The 24,154-nt window shown below is 39.5% G+C and overlaps 1 protein-coding gene across 1 annotated transcript in view; it reads right to left on the reverse strand.

The window, feature by feature from the left end:
• Nucleotides 1–24,154, reverse strand: part of RPRD1B (regulation of nuclear pre-mRNA domain containing 1B) — a 50,419-nt gene that overhangs the window by 23,978 nt on the left and 2,287 nt on the right. Inside the window, exons 2-5 of the mRNA XM_025876607.2 lie at nucleotides 21,139–21,268; nucleotides 13,751–13,884; nucleotides 5,770–5,882; nucleotides 3,606–3,732 (exon numbers count right to left, since the gene is read on the reverse strand). Coding sequence (XP_025732392.1) covers nucleotides 3,606–3,732; nucleotides 5,770–5,882; nucleotides 13,751–13,884; nucleotides 21,139–21,268 — 504 coding nt within the window. The remainder of the gene's footprint in view (nucleotides 1–3,605; nucleotides 3,733–5,769; nucleotides 5,883–13,750; nucleotides 13,885–21,138; nucleotides 21,269–24,154) is intronic.

Raw genomic sequence — 24,154 nt, forward strand, 5'->3', positions numbered from 1 at the left:
CTCTAGTTATGTGGAGAACAGAGCGATGGCTGGGGGTGGGAGATAAGGAGGAAGCAGGGAGACCAAAGAGGAAACGCTTGCAATAATCCCAGTGAAGATGTTGGTGACTTGCACCAGGTAGTAGCAGTGGAAGTGGTGACAATATCAGATACTGGGGTCAGACACTGGTTTTGGTCTAATCAACAGGAATGATGAGGGGGTCATTTACTGATAAGGGGAAGACTGTGAGAGCACTGAATTTTGGAGAGAAGATGACAAGTCTGGTTTGAGATAGGTCAAGTTTGAAATGGTTTTTGAGACAGACAACTAGTAACACTAAGCAGAAGGCTGGATGTACGGGTCTCAAGTTCAAGTGACAAGTCAACACTAGAGACGTAATTTAGGGAATTATTAGTCTAAAAATTATTTAAAGTCATCAAATTGGATAAGAGGAACTGTTAGTGAAACTAACTAGAAAAGAACGCTAAATACTCAACATTAAGAGGTAACAGAGGGGTGAAGAAACCAGCGAAGGAAACTAAAGAGCCAGAGCCAGAGGAAGGAGAGAAAAGCTAGGATAGAGTCCTATTTTCCTGTTGCTGCTGCAACAAATTTACCACCAATTCAGTGGCTGAAAATAACACAAACGTATTATCTTAGTATTTATTATCATGGCCTCTTCCTCCATCTTCAAAATGTATCTCTCCAAAGACTGTTTCCAGGGTCCTACCTCCTCTGACTACTGCCCTCCGGCCTCCCTCTCAGAAGGACCCTGTGACTAGATGGGGCCCACCTGAATCATCCAGGATACTCCTCCCCACCTCAAGATCCTCAACTTCATCCGTCTGTGAGGTCTCTTCTGCCATGTAAGATCGTGTATTCACAGGTTCTGGGATTAGGACACAGATGTCTGGGTGGGCCAGGGGTATTATTATTCTGTCTACTGCACGAAATCAGAAGAAATGCCCAACTGGGCCAAATGTTATTAAGATCAAGTTACGATGACCACAAGTAAAGATTGGGCAAAAATTCAGCACTGAATTAGCAACATGGAAGTCATCAACAACACTGATAAGAGCAGCTTCAGTAAAGTGGCACCAAAAGAGAATGGGAAGAGGGGAAAGGGAGACAAATGAGCACAGGCAATTTATTTAGAATGCTGTATTACAAAGAACAGAGAAATAAGGCAGTATATGGGTCAAGAAAAAAAGTTTTTCCCACGTAGGAAAAAAGTACATGTTTTTATGCTGTGCAGAACGAGCCAGTAGAGGGGAAAAAATGGACAATTATTGGAGCAATGTCCTTGAGTAGTGAGAAGGAACAGGACTAACAAACAGGTAGGGGGCTGGTTTAGAAAACAGCATGTTCGGGGCACCTGGCTGGCTCAGTCGGTTAAGCGTCTGCCTTTGGCTCGGGTCATGATCCCGGGGTCCTGGGATCAAGCCCACATCTCGAGCAGGGAACCTGCTTCTCCCTCTCCCTCTGCCTGCCTGTCTGCCTACTTGTGATCTCTTTCTGTCAAGTAAATAAATAAAATTAAAAAAAAAAAAAGAAAATGACATATTCACCCACAGAAGTAGGAAGAAAAGTCAGCTTATATGTGTTATTTGTTTTTCCCAGCCACACTCAGCTGTGCAGGTCCAGGAAATAACAAAGGAAAAGTTGGATTTAGAAATGGTGGCTGAGAGGGGGAAATGAGTTGTTATTAAATGAGTATAAAGTTTTAGTTTAGTTAAGAGTTCTGGAAATTGGCTGTGCAATGTGAATGTACTTAGTGCTTCTGAAGTGTACACTTAAAAATGGTTATGAATGTAAACTAGGTGTACTTTATTGCAATTAAAAATCAAAATGAATTTTTTATTCATTTAAAAAAAGTGGGGCGCTTGTGTGGCTCAGTTGGTTAAGGTCCGACTCTTGATTTAGGTCATGACCTCAAGATCATGGGATCAAGCCTTACGTCGGGCTCAGCAGGGAATCTGCTTGAAGTTCTCTCTCCCTCTTCCTCTGTCCCCCACCCCCAGCCTTCCCCCTACACTCACTCTCTCTCACACAAATAAATAAATAGATCTTTAAAAAAAAAAAAAAAAAGGGCCATGAGACATGAGACCTTTAGGTCAGGGAAAACAGATAAATAAAATCACATACATTGCTAGCTTTATGTTAATTTGCTCCCAATTTTTACAGACTATGATTCTGATATTAAGAATAAGTGAGTTGATCATTATAATAACCTCAAAAGTTGGACTTAGCCAAGAGAAAAGCTGGGGTTTTGCCAGAAGACTACAGTGAAGAGGAAAGAGAAAAACAGAGACTGAGGGTGTATGTAAGGAAGCGATTATAAAGACTCCGCGCTAAGTAGAGAAGAAAGTAAGGCTGGAGGGGAGTGGAGGCTGAGGAAAGGTGGAAGGATTAACAGACTGTTAGATCTAGTAGGGTCCAGTTGCTGGGGCTGGGGAAGCAGGAGTGAGCCCAAATGCTGCCTGGAGGATTTAGAGAGCCTCCATGTTGTGCCCTGCAGCTAAGCATGCTTCTGACCTGAAGTCTTTACTCAGACTGTACCTTCTGCCTGTGTAGCACTTCCTTCCCTCAGATATCCTTACGGCTTGCTTCCTAATCTTGGGGGGGCCTCTGATCAAAGGTCATCTCATCAGAAAGGTTTTCCCCAACCACCTTTAAAATACAGGTGTGCCTCAGAGATACTGCAGGTTCAGTTCCAGACCACTGAAATGAAACAAATGTCGCAATAAAGGAGTCAAATGAGTTTTTTGGTTTCCCAATGCATACAGAAGTTATGGTTACACTATACTGTTCTACTAAGTGTGTGAGAGCATTATGTCTAAAAAAAAATGTATACGCTGTAATCAAAAAATACTTTGTTGTAAAAAATTCTATCATCTGAACTTTCAGTGAGTCCTAATCACTGATCACAGATCATCGTAACGAATAATAGAAAAGTTTGAAATATTGCAAGAATTACCAAAATGGGACACAGACATGAAGTGAGCAAATGCTGTAAGGAAAATGGAACTGATATTCTTGCCCGAAGACACCCAACCTCTCAAAGCCTCAATTTCCTTCTATGCAATACGGGGATATATAGTCAGTGACCTCAAAAGGTTATCACGAAGAGTAGAAGTATCTGGCACAGAGCATTCTCTCTAAGTATTAGTTCGTGCTTCACTCCTTCCTTTCAACTTCCCAGGGATAAAGCGGGAATAATGTTACATGTCCCTCCCTGTTTAACTGGGGGTGAGCATCAAGAGGGCAAAATGACATGACTAACAATATACACCTTGCGTTCCTGGCATTAAAGGCACTATCATCTATGGGGCGTGTCTGTGTGCAGGGTATAAATCACAGAGCACTGAATCATAATTTTTTTTTAGTAAGAGGATCATGAATTTAATGTCTTCTATCCTGCCCCCCCAACATCATGGCATGCCAGCATTTCTCCAGTTCCTAGAATCACTTTTCAAGCATGGACTGTTTCAACAGCTTCGCTGTTTGCAAAACCCAGTACCACATAGAAGTCGTCTGTATCTGCAAACGTAAGCATGTCTTAGGGTTTGATGAATTAGAGAAATGTCCCTCTTCCCTCACCTTTCATCCAAACTCTACCTTCTCACCTGTTATTTTTTCCAACAGAGAAACATCTTGCACTTCCTGGGGCAAAGAAGCAATCTTCTGCCGGACAGTAGCATCCCCTGATGCAGCATTTTCCAGGTCCTGCAAAGCTTTGATCAGTTCCTCAGTCTGTAGAATGAAAGCACAAACAACACTGTCCATTAAGACATATGGGATTTAAAGAAAGCCAGAATTAAATGAGGTGCAGGAAAATTCTAAAAATGATCACGCTCCTAACATTTACAAAAACATTGTCCTTAGTACCAGATCCTATACTGAGGGCAGTGATTGGATTGGATGATGGATTCTAAGAGAATGTGCAAAGTTAATTTTTCTAAGTCGATAGCAGAACATGAACAAATTCTACATAACCTGAAAAAAAATCTTTTTAAAAAGAGCATGTTGGGGCGCCTGGGTGGCTCAGTCGGTTAAGCGGCTGCCTTCGGCTCAGGTCATGATCCCAGGGTCCTGGGATCGAGCCCCATGTCCGGCTCCCTGCTCAGCAGAGAGCCTGCTTCTCCCTCTCCCTCTGCCTGCCACTCTGCCTACTTGTGCTCTCTATCTCTCTGTCAAATAAATAAATAAAATCTTTAAAAAAAAATAAATAAAAAAATAAATAAAAAATAAAAAAAATAAAAAGAGCATGTTTTTGGCAACTTAAAAAAAAGGAGCCTGGTTCAAATTGCTTAGTTTCAAATAATGTATGATTTCTAATACAGAATGGTCTGGTCTCCAGTATAGCATAAAGGCGTACGTACCAGATGTTGAACAACTGTGTGCTGACTGATTAAATGCAATGACACTGCCTACTTCAATTCTTTCTTGAATTTGCTTTACAAAATGAGTGTCACAAAGATGACAGTTTCCATTTTGGCAGCCACTCCCCAAATTAAATGTGTCAACTCATTAATTACAAACAGAGGAGAAAAAGACTAAGAAAAGAGCAAACCAAGAACACATACTTTATACACTAAAAAAGGTAATTTTAAATCATCAGAAAACAGAATGCCTGGGTGGCTCAGTCGGCTAAGCCTCTGCCTTCGGCTCAGGTCATGATCCCAAGATCCTGGTATTGAGTCCCGCATCGGGCTCCCTGCTCAGCAGGGAGTTTGCTTCTCCCTTGCCCTCTGCCTGCTGCTCCCCCTACTTGTGCTCACTCACTCTCTCTCTCTGACAAATAAATACATTAAATATTTTTAAAAAAAAATCATCAGAAAACAATGAATGCTGACAGGTTCGCCAGTCCATCATGACCCAGGAGTAAGAAACTGGCCATGTAGACAGTAGTCCAGTTATCCTGAAAGTTAATAATTCAGGCTGGCCCCCTTGGAAGTTTTTAAACGCAAAGCTACACGGCCTAACACTGTTTTCACTTAACCCACCATCTAATTCAACATTTTAACGTAACACAGACCCGACATGCTTCCTATTTACATGGACCTTAGCCACACCCATGTGTAATAAAGTAAAACTGTTTTAGGCAAAATGAGAGGCCATGTAACTCAGTAAAGATCATGGTCTCTGAGGTCGGTCAGACCCAGATTCAAAGTAAGACACTGGGCAAGTTAATCTCTCGTTGAGCCTCACTTTCTTTGATGGTAAGTAAAGTAAGTAAAGTAAATTAGTAAGTAAAGAAATAAACAGCAAAAATTAACCAATCACACAGAGCTCATCAGCTAATTTATATGAAGGGTTAAACAATGCAAATATATAATTAAAAACTCAGCTCCATTTTAATATTTAAGTAGCAAATTTGCTATTGCCACACAGACTACCCTAAAAACTAATGAGTTGTTTACTTATATAACATAACCATGTATAGGAGAAAAGCCATGGCAGAGGACATTCAAATGTCTTTGTAGCATTATCTACCCTTTCAAAAAAAAAATCTACTTTTTGAGAATATTTTCAAGTCCTAGGAGTGAAACAAAGCCAAGTCCAAATACCGTATAACACATAAATCCATGCCATCCATGGCATGCAAAGACAAAGGCAAGCCTGCTATCTGGCAAGCTTTACTGGGTAGATCTTGCACCCAGTGCCCTGAGAGCTGCCCTCTGGTGATTCCGTACTATTGGTCCCTGGCGCCACCCTGTGGCCATAATCTCCAACTAGCAGTCCCTCCACTAAGCCACTGTGTCCTACTCTCTGGGAGTCCTGACATACCAAGAGGGGTCCTGCAGAAGGATCTTGGGGAGAGTAGCTTCCAGGGTAGTCATCATCCTCCTCCTCTTGTATCTGCTGAAAAGTTCGCTTCAGAGATTTCTTCTCCTCTGTTGCTAGAGGAAAGAAAAAGGGCACAAATTTGGGTCATGAGAGCCTGTGCAGGTAAGAGTCAAACGCTATGCACAATGGGCTACATGAAAAAAAATGGCAAAAGGGGTGTACATTTCCAAAGATGGCTTAACGTTAGCCTATATGCTAGTTATTTTAAATTGGTGGTAGTTCCCTACATTACTGGAGTCAAAAATGGCCTCAGGTCTGTCATCTCGGACTCACTGGAAAAAGACTACCAAAACAAGCACCTGAAAATGAAACTTACCAAACTTAACACATTTAATTAAAAAGCTTATCTCTTAAAAATAAAAGTTAACAAGAGAAGCAAAGTGGTTAAGAAACCCATGAGACAATATAAGGAAGGAAGCCAATGTAAGGCAGGGTTTGTAGAAAATACATTGCACATAAAATGAAACACTATTCACTTTGCAAGATAATTCAGAAAATAAAAACAGGTACTCCTCACTTTTCTAAAGCTTGCTTTTATGAAAGACCTACAGTAATAGTACCTGTTTTCACTAACCAAAAGAAATTCAAAGAGGATTTTCACTTTCACAAAGAAAGACACAAAGTGAAAGTAGTGGTCAGCATGTGTGTTGCAGGGAGCGATTATTATAGAGGCAGCATGCACCCCAAGCAGCCAGAGTGGCCCCGCCATGCTCCTTCCCAGCCACTACACTCGGCATCTCAGCATCAAGCCACCAGAGCTGTGAGCATCTGTGCTTTATCTCGATTTATTCTGTGCATCTGTTAGCAAGATGTGGCCTGAGGTATCAGAAAAGCCTGAGAGAAGTTATTTTTGGGGTCTGGGAATGCTCAAAAAGTTTTCCATATAAATTAATGGTAACTGCTCCTTCTCTTTATGCCATTTCGGCTTAGATGTTTCATAGGAATGGTCTAATTTCAGACAGCAGGGAAAACCTGTAGTAGAGAGAAACCTATCAATAAAATCGTGTCAGAAATTCTACACATCATGCTCTTTAAACTCTCCCTTTAGAAACAAAACAAACCTTATTTTACCTTAAAATTAAAAATAACCGTTGCTGCGAAATACGACTGATAGAACTGAGAGAAGTTACTTAAGTCACTATTTTAAAGTTAACCACTTTTGAGGCAAACAGGGTACATTACATTTCTTATTATTTGTATTGTATGCTTTTAAATGGCTAGGATAGATGTGCCCATTCCAAAATCATTACTTTTGTATCAAATTGGACAATACAAAATAAATGCCAAACATCTGTGGGACGTAAGTCTAAAAGACACGCTCAGGCTTGGAAAGTAAAGAAACGCTGGTAACATGTGGCAGGCACGGCAACAGCTTCTGTACACTGAGTCCTTCCGGCAACTCTGAGATGTACTATCTCCAGCTTGCAGGGGAGAAAATGGAGGCCCCGAGAAGTTCAATACTGGTCTAAAGGTGGGACTTTCAAAATCTGTGTGCTTCCCACTGCAGTCAAATTCCTCAGCAGCACACACTCTCTCATCTGCCAAAGGAGGGGTCACCATGCACCTGCCTCTGAACTCTGTGAGTTATAAACAGAATAACGTACACATCTTGCTTCATTAAACATTTTTTCCTGGAAACAAGGATGTAGTTCCTGGTCCTACCTTACACATTAACTGACCAAACTATGCTTGACGTGAAAGCCAAGTCAATATCATGGGTTTGTTCCTCTGTTCTACTAAATAAAGGAAAACAGCAACATTTGCATCAAGACAGCCCTCACTTTGCAAGATTCTATTATGCACGGATTTGTTACCAAGGTTTCAACACCAGTCCCCCGACACCACGGTTCAAATTTGTTACTGTGGCATATTCACTCAGAGTAACTGCATAAAGAACAAACTTTGCTGCTAACTTCAATCCACAAATCACTGCGTAAGTAATAGAAACGCATCATGATCAGTGACCACATCACTTCTTTCAGGTCACTGGTTGGTCACTGCACCGTTATTATTTCAGTTCACACACAAACAGCAGTGTTTGGTTGTGTTGTCTCCCAGGGATCAAATTCACATGACATTTCATAAAAATGAATAATCAAAACAGGAACTGACTGAAAATGACAAAGATGAAAGAGCAGCCCCGAAATTAAAACTAAAGCTCATGCTAGAAGCAAATGGAACGTAAAGGGAGCTGGCAGAAGACACAGCTGGCCACGGGGACGCTGGCACGGCCACATCCTTCCAGAAACTCTAGGTCCGCAGCCACAATCACCTGGTGAAAGCCAATTTATCAAAATAAGTGAAGAAATCAGTTGTGATGACAAGGACGACCATGTCCCAGAGGAAGTGATGCTGACAAAACTCTTCACATTATAGGAACTCTCCAACATATGTCATGACCCGGAGAACACTAAGGGTAAACTGCTGAAAGCCAACCCAAACTTGGAGGATGCTTGCTCCGTACCATGGAGTACACAAGGCAAGCTCTCTCTGGTCAAATCCCTCTTGTGAAGCTCATTACAAAGAAATAAAGCACTTTAATTCTCAATGTTCCTAGTGTTTTATGTTCTAGCATGCTAGGTAACTATTAGTGTTACTATCTTTTTTGTTCCCTATAGATCTGTAATCAACAGTGAGTTTTCAATTCTTTGATAAAAAAATTTTAAAAGTCATAGAAAAATCAAAACTTTTCCCATTGATTAAGATCATTTTGCATGGTTTTGGCTTACATAGTCATTTTTACAGTCCTGCGCTATGCAAAACAAGGACTGCTATATTTGTAAAACAGAAAATCTAACAGTATATAATTTGCATATGAGATATCTAACAGTACTTAGCACACACTAGCTGCCTAATTAATGTGCAGGGTGGTATGACCCTCATAGACACTTAGTCACCACAAAGCATCAAAGTGGCCATGCGTTAGGAGTTGCCACTAAAATATAAGCACATAAGCGAAAAAATTTTTTTAATATTTTTTGTTCACTTCCAAGCATCTAGAGCAGTGCTCAATGAAATAACTGTTAAATACACTAAAGAAGGTAGAAAAATTACAAAACTTGAATCCTTCAGTTTCAAACTCTCATACAGAAGTTATTATATATAAAAACCACATACAACTTTATACCTTAGGACCCTCAGAATCACTGAATTTGGGCACTGGAAGGCCTTAGATAGACCTACATCTTTGCTTTCCCCACCTTGTTTTTCATGAGCATATATCCAGGCCCACAGGCTGTGGTTTGTCCACAGTCGAGGAGCTCATTAGTGTAAGTCTGGGCTCTATAGCCCAAGTCACCTGCCCCCTAAACTGGAGTAACTTTTTACCACTTCATACTGGCACTCACTCACAGCATTTCAAGACTGAAATCAAACTTATGAAAATAATTGCAGGCCCATTTCTGTCCTTGGCCATCCTGATGGAAGAGGGTGTAATAAGAGATAACCCACTGTCATCCTACTTCAGTTCTCTCCTCTTTGCACTTGGAGAACCTACTGGAAATGAATTATTCATCATTTTCTTCATAAGGTTCCTCCTTTCCTGAGCAACCTACTCATACTAGGGGAACACTTCCACTGGCCCCATCTTCCAAGTACAATGCCTTGGAGACCACCAGAATCTCTCCTAAAGTCCCAACTTCCAGCCGACTCTACACTTCTGAGATTTATCTTACAGATCTTTCCATTCTGTTTCTTCCTATCGCCTCTTATCAGAAGTGTGCCCTTTTCCCTGCCTTGTGCAGACCACTGTCCCAACTGGTCTCCCTGCCGCTAGTCACTCCTTTTCCAACTTAGACTACACTCTCAGGAAATGAATGGCCCACTGTGCCCCTACTCAAAAACCCGGAATGGCCTCTAACGATATTACAGTTTCTACCTATGCTCAAAGCCTACCCATGGTAAAGGCAGCAGCATCTTGAGCCATCATCTTCCTCTACTCCCGCAGCACCCGGCCCTTGCTGTGCTGTACGGCCACCGGCAGGCACAGGTCTTACCTCTCTGACAGAAACATTAAGTATCTTATTTCTTTATATCCCTATAATACCTAGAAATGTGTCACCAGACCTGAGTTGGAAACTTCTTGAAAGAAAAGGTGGCACAGAGCTTGGAAGACGCCAGCGCTGAACCAAAGACGACCATATGCCTCCGTTTACACAAACAGGACAGCCTGCTCTGTTAACTGTCCCCTGACTCATCTGTACAAAGTTAGCAATTATAATGCCCAGCATTCTCAATCTAGTCAGGCAGCTATTAAAAATAGCCTAGGAAATCTGTCAGTCCCACTCCTATTACTGAATTTAAAACAAGGCACCCTCCCACTATCAATTCAGCTTCTGACCATAGCATTTACATTGCTTTTTGACTCACTCAACCACTCTGTTTACAGGCAGGGCAAACACTACGGGTGGCCCCAATCTGCCTGTCCTCATATTATACACTCTCTACTCTATCCCCCGACCTGTCCCTGGGTCTCTAGGGGTCTTGTACTTGGCTAACATTCAAGCAATCCTGGTTCCCTAAGCATTTATAATACATCTCCTGGAGACCTGACTGCGGTAGAATTTTAGACACTACAGCAGACTACAAAACTAATTTTAAGGCAAAAAGTTAGCCTGAAGTCTCCCAAACACTTTATAAAATGCAGCCATCTACTGTAAAGCTAGGTCTTCCAAAGAATCCACTTGAAATTTTCTGGGACTAAAAAACAAACAAAACAAAACAAATAAAAATAAAAAACAAATGGAAAAAACCCCAATACCCACAGATTTTATATTACTTTTATAAAGAGAAAAGAATCCGGAAATATTGTTTGTAACAGCTCCTGCATTCTTTGTTCTCTCCCTGCAAAATAAAGGCAACTTTTAAAAGAAACACATTAAACTTTACTCACGGAAAGAGAAAGCTCTGCAGCCAAAGTCTGACGCTGGACCTACTATCCTGAAAGCACTTCACCAGTACCGTCTCCAGCTGAGTGGCCAGCTCCAGACTTAAACCTGGGGAAGCTGGGCCTAGAGCTTGTGCTCTCAACCACTATGCCTTCTAATCTTGCACAAAATCTGGGGAACTAAAAATACTAACAATTCTCCTCCTATGCTTGCCACTGGATCATATTGAGAAACTCAGAATATTAGGTATTAGAAACAGGGAGCGTGGCTCAGATAAAAGTCATATTGTCCCTTCATTAATAACATCTTACCTATGTCATCTCAAGTAATCTTTAGGACAGTGCTGTGTGGTGTTACTACTAACAGCCATCCAGTACAGTGAAGAACCTGAAGCTCAGAGAGGTCTAATGCTATGCCCTAGGTCACACAGCATGGAAGTGACAGAGCGGGGATTCATACTCTGGAAGCCTGGTTTTAAACCCTTGCTTGGAATAGCTAAACTACCTATACTAAGGTCCAGGAAAGTTGGGTGACCTGCTCATGAATTCATATCCTAATTCAAATCTACTGAATACATGTGCTTCCAGCAAAAAGTATGGTGTGAAGAACACAGGCTTTAAAGTCATACAGGCCAGAACATGAATTCTCCACTTATTAATTATATCTGGACAAAATCACTATACCCTTTTGAGCCTCAGTATCCTCATCTGAAATAAGAAAATAATACCAAATTCATAGAGGAGTTGAAAGAATCTAAAATAAATTAACATGAAAAGCAGCCAACAGAGAGGCTGGAACATAATAGATGCTCAATAAATGCTATTTCCTTTGTATCTACCTTTCTTTTCTAAATCCTCCTACAACTGTAGGATACCGTGTGACTCATGTGTGACTTAAGTAAATAATGAAATTCCATTCAGTCCAGTGACAGCTTGAGTATGCCCAAGAACAGAGAGACAACTTTAGAACACCTGGGTCTTACACATGGGGAAACGGGTATATAAACCCAAGTTCCAATTCTCTAAAACAAAATTCCTAAGCTTATTTATTCTCTACTGTCAAAGTTCCACAGGAAAATTTTTATTTCAAAGGTAAATTCTAGAGTTGTCTCAAGACAAAGAAATATCCATGAATCAAAGCTGAAATATAAAAGGACTATTTAATTTTGGAAATAAACTTCTGGAGAACTCATCAATATTTTGAAAGGACTGAGGTAAAATATTTTGATAACTCAGGTCCAAAGAAGATGGTGAGGAGACAGACTGAGTTAGCTGAAACTAATATACATGTTGGAACCTTTGGTATGTGTTTCCATCTTTACAGCACAGAGAAAGAGAAATCACCTTCAGATCAGCATTATCCTCCACACGGAGGAATACTGCCTCAATGGCTGTTAATGTCTACATGCTCAAAAAAATCAGAAACCCAACAGAGCTATTTTCAAATCTACCACTGCCACAAACTCCCCAATTTGCCTGACTGCTCCCTAAGGGCAAAACTATTTCCCCACCCTCTGCTCAGTCCTATAGCATCTAGCATAGCCATTTACTCAAAGCACATGTCTGGCAAATGCTTGTCGAATTGAAATTCAACACTTGGCTTCCAACATTGTCTTTCAGAGCTCCCCTACTTGCCCAAAGATGTTTTAAAAAATCAGCACTGTTTACCAATGACATCTAAGAGTAGAGAAAAGAATGCTGAATAATTCTCTAACACTGTGCAGAACACCTCCAAAAGATACAATACAAAGACTACCAGAATCCAAAGTAGGGAACACCTTGCTTTTAAGAAGCTACCACCAGAGTGACCTCAAAATTGTTTCCCATCAACTCTAAGTAAAACAATGACCTGCAGTCTGAAAGCACTTATGTCATTCTTACAAAGCCTCTAATTTATAGTTTTATGGGAAAGTTGCCCCATCTTAAATTGCGTGTAAACTCAGACCTGGAAGAGATCATGAAAGGTACACAATAAAGGGCTGCTGAATGAATGATATTATCAGGTAAACTAATCATGGTTGAATGCTATAGCAGAGGCATGTATAAAGTACCAGAGGAACATGGAAGGAAGGGCTACATGTGCCCAGACAACGTAGGGAAAATGTCAAAATGAGAAGAGCATTCCTAAAGAATGAGTTCACCACCCAGTGAAAGGGGCAGAGGACATTTCAGGCAGAGGTAACACCAGATGCAACGGAAGAGGTACCCTGAGAGCATCCAGAAGGGAAACTGTTGGGTATGGCCAAAGACCAAGGTGTATGCGAGGGAATGGCAGAAGAATCTGGAAAAGTAAACTAGTTCACATTATAAAGGGTCCTAAGTACTATGTTAGTACTTAAGACTTGTTCCTCCAGGCAATGAGTTTGTGTGCAGTCAGATCAGATTTGTAGCTCAGAAACACGTTGTGCCAACTAGAATTAAACCGCAACTAACCACAAACCCATGAACCAAATAATGTTTGATCTTACTCCTCTTTAAAGAAAAAAAGAACATAAGCTCTTAAGAGGAGCTGGTGAGGTTCACACACATACATGTACACGCTTCTGGAGGATATCCTGGGTTCAGTAAAGACCAAAATCAATTATAGACAGCAAGGTGACAAACATCAAAATATGTTCCAAAACCACATCAATATTTAATGAAACCAAGCTCTAAAAGAGCTAACAGACATATTCAAGACCCCATAGTAGTCAGTGGCAGGGCTAGGACAAAACCTTAGTCCAAGGTGCCTCCTTGTTCCCCACAACTAAACAACGTTGTTCCTTTCCCTTGTGCAAGGAAACTCTCTGCAAGGCAGAAGAGAGCCAAGGAGAATACACAGCAAAAGTTAAGGGTGTGAGATGATGAATAGCATGAATACTAGAACCAGGCTTACACGCTGCGAGCACTACATAAATTCTCACCATCATTTATGTTCATCTCTCTGAAGAATCATATAATCGCTGGTGGTTCACAGCAACCCCCACTGCAGCTTTTCATATGTGATTCGAAAGTAGGCAAAGACCAAGAGCTGTAAACATGTGGTGATGTTTCTACCTTTGGGGGGAGGGCTCTTGGAGTCCTCCATAGACAGCTTCAGCTGCTGTATGAACTCGCCGCCATACACACTTCTTTCTTGCCAGATGTTCAGCAATCTTTCTAAAGGTTTTTTACAGCCTTCATCTGCCTCTCTGCCCAGAAAAGACGAAAAGATAGATATAAGCTTAAGATTTTTTGTGTTTAATTAGGACAGACCTACTTTAAAAATAACAACTGACTAAATGATTTACATATTTAAACACAGAAGGAAGAGTAAGATACACATTGTGATAAACAGATACCCAAAATTTGACCAGAAACTACATTCTTCCTGTGGTGCGTAGGGAAGATGGAGCACGTTATAGAAGTAATCTGTCTTTATCTCCTTTGAAAGATGGGGCAAATAGGGCAAAAAGCCAATCGCTGATTGTTAGAGAATTATCAAAAACTGATCATTTCAAATGTGACAGCTTGCTTCTTAAGAAGACAGTAATCGAAATGTAGTGCCAGACATTCTGCTGGAAATTAAAGGGGGCCAAAACCTTTAAGGGTAGGAAAAAAAATGATTTAAAAAAAAAACAAATGTTTAAAAATGGGGAATATATTCACCACAACCCATCAATGCTAACACACCAACACTTCTACATGCCTTATAAATACAATCATACACATATACCAAGTCTGATCTCAACTTAAATTAACTACTTCATCATTATTTTAATTCTGGGTTAGGTATGTAGTACCCATTCTCACAAAGGTGTCTAATGGGTAATCTTAGAACACACCAAGCAGAATATGGCCCTTTGTAATTTATATCTGAGAGAAGCTACACCATTTTTTTCCTGACATATTGTACTCCGGAAACAGTATTTTCAGTGAGATAACTAGCACTCAGTGTGCAACAGCTGCTTACCAGAAAATGTCAGACAGCAAGTGGAAGAGTGTGGGAAGACTTTCTGAAAGGAAAACAAATTCCCTCACCATCCATGGTGTTCTATGACTTGTTCTGGTTTGTAAAGCGGCCTGGGTGTCAATGATCTTACCCTGAGTGACTTCCAACAAGAAGGGATACCCTGACACCTTAGTTTGTAAGCCAAGATCTTTAACAGGAACTTCCAAGAAGAAAGAGGTACAAAGGAAGTATGCCCTCATGGCACTTTTCTAAAACTTGTGTTAACACTGAAGGTAACGTGAGGGTCCAGCTTGATCTGGTCAGACTGCATCACTTATGAAATATTAGTGGGAAATTTTCCTGCATTGGGGTCAAAGGACTAAATCAGGGTACATACATTTTTTTTTCTTTTGGTCAAACTTTTTTTTAGTCAGAGGTGAGGGGGAAAAAAGGAAAAAAAATTTCAATGGTAGTTTATAAAACTTAAAGCTATGACTGAATTATTTGATATTGGTGATAAAAACACTTTTACTCCACCTACAAAATATATCTAGAAACAAACTGCTTCTCACCTCTTCCTCTGCTGTCAAGCTGGTCCAAGCCACTATTACCTCTTGCCTGATTACTGGTCTCCCTACTTCCACCCTTAGCCTCCTACAAGCTAATCTCAAGCTTTAAAAATTCTGTTGCGTGAAGGCAGATTATGTCACTCTTTTGCTCAAACCTTCCAATGGTTCTTCCCATTCTCCCCCAGAATAAAAGTGAAAGTTTTCATAAAGCCTACAAAGCCGTTCTCAACACAGCTCGTTATTTCCCTGGCCTCAGCTGGCCTCTCCCTTCTTTGGCTCCCCAACAGCTACCCTGGCCCTCTTGCCTCAGGGCCTTTGCCTGGAACCACATTTCCTTACTTGGCGGCGTGGCTCAGGAATCCCTTTCTAATCTCCCTATTTAAAATTACACTCCCTACCCCTATTTAATTTTTCTCCATACAACTTGCTTCTGCTATGCTATTTAGTTTACTCATCATTTATTTGATCTCATTTTTTTTATTTATTTGATTTCCCATAAAAAACTGTCCATTTGAATGCAACTTCCACAAGGGCAGCGATTTGTCCTCTCCCCCACCCCCTGCTACCCACCCTAGAACAAGCACAATATTGGCCTCATTTTAATCTTTCTCGAAAATTTTTAGTTAGATTTCGATAGGCCATACAATTAGTTACCTTTCAACAATCATCTTCCCACAACAAAGCCACTCCTATCAGACATTGGCTAAACACTTACCTGATCATTCAGTGAGGTTTATGAAATACTGTGTTTGTAATACAAAGAACAAGGCCTAGGGCCTGACCTCTAGGGCCTGACCCAGTAGCCCATTCCCTTTCCACATCCCAACCAGGGCACTTTAACCACATGTATCTTCTGCTCAGAACTTGCTCCCTCTCATCACGCATGTGCCTCTGCCCATGTTATCTCCTCTCCTTTGAATGGAACCCCCAAAGGAGAACAAGGTGAAGAGGGAGAAGTTGGAAGTAATGCAGGTGGCTTAAGTATATAAGGAGTATGTGGAAATAGCAGAAGAATCTGGAAGGACAGAGTGGAATTAGATCATGAGGGCCCTGAATACCATATTAAGTACGTGGCCTTTATCCTGAAGGCAATGGGAAGTCTCTGATGACATCAAATGAATGACTTAGAAAATAAAATAATTAGTATAACCAAATCACAACTAATCAGAACTTAACTGGTTGATGCTTTTAACATATAACCTGTTCTCTGCAAATTCTCTGTTCACTTAATAGAAAGAGAAACCTATCATGACAACAAATTCTTATCAAGGATTTAGTTAAGGGGGGGATACAATGCAGACTAAATATTTGGGACTCAATTTAGATTAAGACTGATTTGGGGTACAGATTCAGCCACATTACTATATGCAATGGAAACTGATACACAAACCTGTAAAATCCAAGTCATTTTCATAAGGCTTTTACCACTAAAGGCAAAAAAAAAAAAAAGGAGCTCTAGTTTAACTGGTGAATGTAATTAGCCAGGATAGGCTAATTTCTGGAGCAATATAGTAAATCAAAGTTTTGCCAAGTAAGTTTCAAAGCTACAGATAAAATAGTCAAGAAATCTTTTTACTCACGAGGTTTTGCCCCAAGTAGCTCCAATGAACTGAAGTCCCATTAGCACTTGGAAGTGGGTACAACTAAAGCAATAAAGTAGTTTCATAACAGACAGAACTATCTTTACAGGTTGCATTAACTCCATTCTAAACTGAGAAATCTTTAAGTGAAAAAACACCAAAAAGTCCTTGCCATTAATCAATGAATAAGCAGAAAATGATTAAGTATAACTTATATGAAACACAACTTAGTATGCATTTTTAATTCTAATTATAAATTCGATCTGAAAAGTATAAACTGTGTATTATACACACAGAATTGAAGTGTCAGCTGAGGCCTCACCAAGCTAACTTGGGGACCTTTTCTTCCTCTGTAGGTCTAATGGCACGTCCTTGGTATACCCACTATAATTTGTGTGTTTCTGTCTTATCCCCTGCACAGTAGCCCCGTGATAAGCCTACTAAAGGTAGGAATTCTTTCTAAATATCCCCAGCACTTCCAAAAGAGCCTCCCGTGAAACTGGAGCAGAAATGTTCCATTGCCAATCATGCAGAAAAGAGCAAGCCTGAGACTGCCACCCTTAGAAAGGCCTGCTCACCATGCTGGCTCTTAGCTGGCATCTGGAAGGAGTGTTCCTGAATTTCCTAATTGATAATCATGGTTTACTGTGCCTAAAGTGTTTGTGCAAACAATGTAATTTATGCTGAATACCTGTTTTCTTTCTGAAAGCTGGGAATTTTGGCAGAGGGTACCTGTGGCCAACGCCAATAAAAACCCTGGGCACTGAGTCTCTAATGAGCTTCCCAGGTACACAACACTTCACACATGTTGTCACAACTCAAAAACGGAGGAATTTAGTATGTTTTGTGTGACTCCACTATGAGAGGACTCTTGGAAGCTTATACGTGGTTTCCTCTGGACTGCAGCCCATACAACTTTTCCTTTGCTGATTTTGCTTTGTATCCTTTCACTAATAAATCATAGCCATAGGGACAACTATACTGTGAGTCTTGTGAGTCCTCCTAGCAAGTCAGCAAACCTGGAAGTGGCCTGGGGAATCCATGACACAATAGTAAATAAGTATGTTTTTGGTGATAACTCCAAATTTATGTCTCCAGAAATTAATTTCCTACTGAGCTTCAGACGATTTCATCCCTCTACCTATCTGGCATCACCCCCTGGGAATATCTACTAGCCATCTCAAACTTAGCATGGCCAAAACAAAACTCCCGACTTCCTCTACCACATCTTTTCCCCAAACTTCATCTCAGCAAATAGCACTAGCAGCCATCTCCTTAGTCATGTCAAAAACCTAGAAATAATCTGATTTCTCTTTTCCTTCACTACCAGTTCCCACTCAACTCCCACAAATCCTATCAGCTTTACGTGGGGGAGGTGAGGCAAATCCATTCACAAAGTAAACATTCGATAATCTGGAAGCTTACTATCTTCTCACTGCTCTGAGTCCTAGCCAATGTCATCTCTAGACTGTAGTAAAGCAATACCCTTCATACGCATGTCCTTGGCCTTTATAATCCATTCTCCACACCAAGCCACAGGGACCTCTTAACCATGTGATGGAATGTATCTTTCCCCTGCTTAATACCCATCACTGACATCCCATCAGAATAAAATCCTCTCTCCCAAAGCTTATAAGACATGAGTGACTGGCACCTGCCTACCTCTCTGATCTTATCCAGATGCCGCTTTTCTCTTTGCTCAACACAACTGTTTTAACCACACTGGCCTTCATTCTGATCCTCCTAACACGCCAAGATTATTTCTACCTTAGGTTCTTTTTAATAGCTGTTTGTTCCTACTTTGTATGATTATCTCAAATGTCATTTCCTTAGAGAGGCCTTCCTTAACCACACTAGAAGAGATCCCACTCCAGAATGTCATTCTATTTCATCACGTCCATATTATCACCCTCTGAAAGTATCTTGCTTGTTTATCTGTCCTTGCCTGACTTGCTCACTGCTACTCCTCTAGTGTCTGCATCAGTACTTGGGACATAGAAGGCACTCAAATATATGCGGAATGAAAAACAAAGTGCACAACTATCTCCAAACTCAGAAGAAAATAAGAAGGCATTTGTGTGGGAAAAAAGTTCAAAGTCCAGTTAATTAAACTGCTATTCAAATTAAATCTAACCTATGAACTTGGCCACTTCCTCTGACTTCAGAGGTTTGGTTTGGGGTTTTTTTTGGGGGGGGGGAGGTCAGGGAGGAGGTAGGAAATTACCATAAAAAGATTCCTAATCAATTTGGCTCAATATTAATGGGTCCACTATCTTTGTTCCTCAACTGGGCACAGAAAGTCACACAGAGTACTTCTTACCCTGGATAAGGTACATCAGGATTAAAGTGGAGTTGCTGGCTTTTCTGTTCTAACAATAGTGGGAGGAAAGGCCTCACAAACATGGGGATCCTGAACCTAATACCCAAAAAGGACCTTAAAAAAATAAGAATAAAAAAAAAAAAACTAGAGCTTTTTTTTTTCACTGAAAAGGACCAGATTTACTTTCCCCATAATGCCATAGAAATCTGCCAAGACATTTTTACAGCACCTCCTAGATAGGCTTTAAGATGTTATACCAAGTAGAAAAGGAATTTTCAATCCCAGTATTGCCCATTCCCCTTCTCCTACTCCTTTCTACTTAACCTTTCCTGGTTTGGGGGGCAGTTTATTATTATTGTTCAGTTTTTAAATAAAAATGTTATGTGTACTATCCCTACAGGAAATTATTTTAGTCAATTCCCTACACCCAAATTAATTCATTCAACAAATATTTACTGAATCCTTACTATGCCAGGGCAGACCACAATGTTGCCCAACTCCTGGCACGCCAATCACACCAAGGCTACATAAATGGTATTCCCTAAAGCCATGTAACCTGACAGCTCTGTGCCAGACAGACACGTTACTAGGTGCCTGGGACACAGTGAAGAACAAAAAAGAAATGGTCCTTCTTGCCACAAAGTTTACAATTTAGCGTATTTCCATAACTGAGCAAAGACCGGGGACTGGGCACTGTACTTCGTGTTTTCAAACAGACTGGTGTACTTCCACCCCACAACAACTTCAGTGAGGGAGGTGATGTCATCCCCTTCTAATTAGTTAGAAAACTTGTAACTGAGGTGTTAGTAAAAGCGAAGTAACACAGCCAAGGTCCCTGAGACAGTACTGGAGGCAGAGCTACAGCCAAAGAAACTTAACTACATCTCCTCAAAACAAGAAAATGCCAGGGCTCCAATTTGAGACAGCTATTCTAACAGTCTGTTCTAAGCTTACTCTGCTATAAGGATTCAGGATTGTTTCAAGATCATAATGCATTCTGCTGCTTCAGTGCCCATGTTCATCAAAAGTAGGGGCCAGCTACGTAGTTGACAAAAATCTTTTCTCATCTCTAGAAAACTAGATATCATTTCTTTCTTTTGGATTTTCCATTTTATTCCTTCAAAATTCTCAAATCTTTCGTGGAATGCTGGACTCATTTACACATTTGAGGCCTTTCACTTATACTTCACACCCTAGTACAATTTTAACCAACTGGTCTCCTTCTTTTTTTGCCCTTCCCAATTTCCTTTTGCAAAGATGTTTCTTATATGTTTACTAAGTAATATTCTAGTGAAAAATAGTTTTTGTTTGCTCCTCCTGGACAACTAACTTGTGTCTACAGAAAAGCAGTTTATTTTTAAATAAATAAAAGTGATTTATAGAAGTTTTAATCAAATGAATTTCAGGTGATATTAGCTACATGTGTGCTCTATGCTCTAGTCTTCTTGTTCACAAAACATAAGAGTGGCAGAGATTTAATAGGATATAGCCAGGGCAAGTATCTACTTTTCACACTGATAATTATTACCTTTGCAGTTACAGTAATGACCACTATTTTTAGTAAATGAGACATCTAGACATTTAGAAGGAAAGAAGTAAAAATGAGGCATAACCAACTAATATCTTGCTATTAAGGTTTTGTTACTGGAATGTTTCCTGGTACTATTTAAATTTGTTTTCTGACCATAAGCTAATGAGACAACTCAGCCAAGCCAAGGAAAACACCATAGTCAAGAAATGAATTCAAATAAATGAATACATCTAGGGAAAAAGATCTTCTACAAGTGCTAGACTCAATCCTTTCAATGCATCAAAATGTTTACACGTCTGAGACAGTACTTAAGGGCCCAACAAAACATAAAACTGTAATTTGGCCTCTACAACACTCTGTAATGTAATCTGGCCTCTACAACACTGTAAAGCGCAACCCTGTAAAATATGAAGTTGTCAATTTGCAAAGGCTCTCCCAGAGAAGGAAAGAACAGTAAAGAGGAAAGGATAATGCATTTAAATACCAAACCAAACAAAAAAACCAGACAACATACCTGGCAACATGAGAAAAAGCATCCACAAGGACAGATTCAAATTCTCTAGTGAATTCAGGTCCTTTCCTTTTACTGTTTTGGATGACATCATTGGCTAAGTACAGAAAAGTAAGCTTTCTATTTGATTTGGCTGGAAAAAAGAAAAAAAGATAATTTAATTTACACCAAGGAAATTCTCAATCCACAGTTCTTCTGCCCTAAGCTACTCCTAAAGAATATTAAGCATTATTTACTTGAGATCAGGGTTCCTTTATGTTTGAAACAACAACTTAAATAACTTATTGACATCACTAACAAAACAGGTTTGAGAATACAAGTTTGAAAAACAAAACAAGAATGGGCCGTCTTCATTTCTGTGATATTTTAACCAGAATAATTGATGGTAAAAATAAAGATAATCCAAAGAAAATTCCTAAAGGATAAGCAGTCAATATCCTCAAGAAGACATATTAAAACCAAGGTTTTCATTTATTCTATTGTAAAGATGAGCATTTTTAATTCACTCTTAATTACCAAATACTGCAGAATGAAAAGACTGAGCCAGGTTTCAGTTTTAAAATAGATTCTTATAATTTATTTTCCTACACTGATAATTTCTCTTTGAACATTCCAATAACAATCATCAATGATATCAATTCTACAATCCATAGAAATCTCTCAATGCACCAATGCATATTTATCTCAAATATAAATATATATTAATGCTACATTATTAATGCAAATTTAAAGGTGTCTGAATTCTGGATATGCAAAATTATGGCTCCCACAGAAACCATAATTCTTCTCTCTTATACATACTAAATGTAGTATTTCCTATTACTCTATATGGCATCATATATTAAACAATAAAAACCTCATGCACTATGTCTGAGTTACAGTTGCTTAGGGGAACATTACTGAATTTCCTGGCTTCTATGCACATAACTTCTCAACTGTAAAGTTACATCACTATCATTTTTGGTCCCAGTTTTCTTTTAAAAGAAATAAATAAGAATATAATCAGACAGTCCAAAACACTACATTTTCTCCAATGTAAAATACCTGAAAAACTCAAGCAAGCCTTATTTCAACCTTTACATACCTGAAAAACTAGTCCTTACTCTATTCCTCTCAGAAACCACTTGTTTCTTTTGAAATGCACACAGCATGTATAAATTCTGACACAGCAGGCATAAGATGTGACATTTTTAAAGGTAGCTACAGAAGAATAACCCAAGTTAAAAACAAGATTTTAAAAGCATGTAATAGTTTAAAGTGATGACAAAGTATTCATAAAATTAAATATGGCTATCCTGAGTTTTATCAGCCTTCTGTCAATAACCTAGTTTACATGGCTAACTGATGATAATCTTCAACTGTTCTAATTATTATTCAAAAGCAGATCAAAAGTGTCAATAGTTACAATATTCTACTGTTGCTACAAAGGTATCATTATGGCAAAGGCTTTTCTTTTTTTAAAGTAAACCTTGTCCTGGGATGTTGCAACAAATAAAACTACCAAGTCTATAATGCCAAAAGTTAGCGGATTCAAAAGTACAAAAGAACTTCAACAAAGGTAATTTGATCAAGCAAAGCTTTACAAATGCCATATATTTTATGTTTAAAAACCCAGAATCCATTGTATAAAATGCCAATTTGGACAATTAAGACACGATACATTTTTTTCAGTGCTGCAAACATGATAGCCAAGAGGCCAGAAAGCCAAAGTTTTCACTATTTATGATGCCAATTAATTTTCATCATCCTCAAACTTTGCAATGGGATTTACTTAGTCAAACTTTATCCCTCTACATCCAGCATCCTGCAGCCAACATAAATACCATGTGTGTAAAGGTGATATGACAAAGCCCAGAGCACTTGAATACTCACACCCTCTACTCTAGTCCCAAGTGACAACTCACTTATTCAGATGTCTTTCCAATATGATATAATAGATCCTTTCATCCCCTATCTATGCCCAATCCAAATGGGATGGAGTAGTTATTAGGCAAAATTTATATAACTAGCTGACCAAAAAATTCAATTTGTTTAGCTGGTTTTGACATCTAAAAGAGTTGGGGGGAAAAAAAGCCTATTTATCTGCATTCAGGTCAACAAATAAAAACATTACTAAAAAATATTCATTTAAGAGCATTTTACATCAAACTTCTCCATAAAGAAGGGAAGTTCTACCTAGGACAGAGCCCAAAGGGATAAATTTAAGAATTATTCCTAGAAAGTGGAAAGACAATAACCCATTAAGAATAAAAGTAGTATTTAAGCAAATAATAATAATAATTTCTTTAAACCCTGTAAATATTTTGAAGGCGACTCAGAGATAGTCTGTAAACATCTTAGGGAAAATGACTTGACCACAGATAGAAATGTCCACTTTTAAAGACTCAGGGTGGGCCAGAATCTAAGGGGCTAGTCAATTTGAGCATAAGGGCACAAAATCTTTTTCCACTTCAGTGTGGGGGCATTCTCTATTCATGAAGGAAGCCTGGGTATTAGGAAGCTGTATCCTGATGCTTGGAAGAGCATCCTCTACCTTGGCACTATCCAATATGGTAGCCAGTAGCCACATATGGCCATTGAACACTTGAATTGTAACTAGCACAATTATTTAAAACTTTAGTTCCTTAGTCACACATTTCAAGTGCTCAAGAGCCGCATGTGGCAAGAGCATACCTTGCTGGGCATTATGGATATAAGACATCTCACAGAAAGCTGCATTAGGTAGTGCTGTTTGGATCCTCTACTCAACCATGAAAATGATGTTGGGAGACCACAGTTGAACTTCTAACCTATTTTTAAACTGTGTTAAAAGGCACCATGCTAAATGCTATGGGTATTACAAAGAAACAAGAAGCCCTAGTTTCTCCCTCAAAACACAAATCTAGTGAAAAAGACAGAACTAGTAAGAATGAAATAAATGCTAAATTATTATGGGATGGGGTGGGATACAGTGACTAATTCTAATCAACAAAAGTGCTATAGGTTTGGTTGGAGTCAGATGATCACCTTCACTTATTAA

Source organism: Callorhinus ursinus, unplaced genomic scaffold (assembly GCF_003265705.2).
Source record: "Callorhinus ursinus isolate GAN/ISIS: 27379988/994484 unplaced genomic scaffold, GSC_fseal_2.0 scaffold38, whole genome shotgun sequence".
NCBI lineage: Eukaryota > Metazoa > Chordata > Mammalia > Carnivora > Otariidae > Callorhinus > Callorhinus ursinus.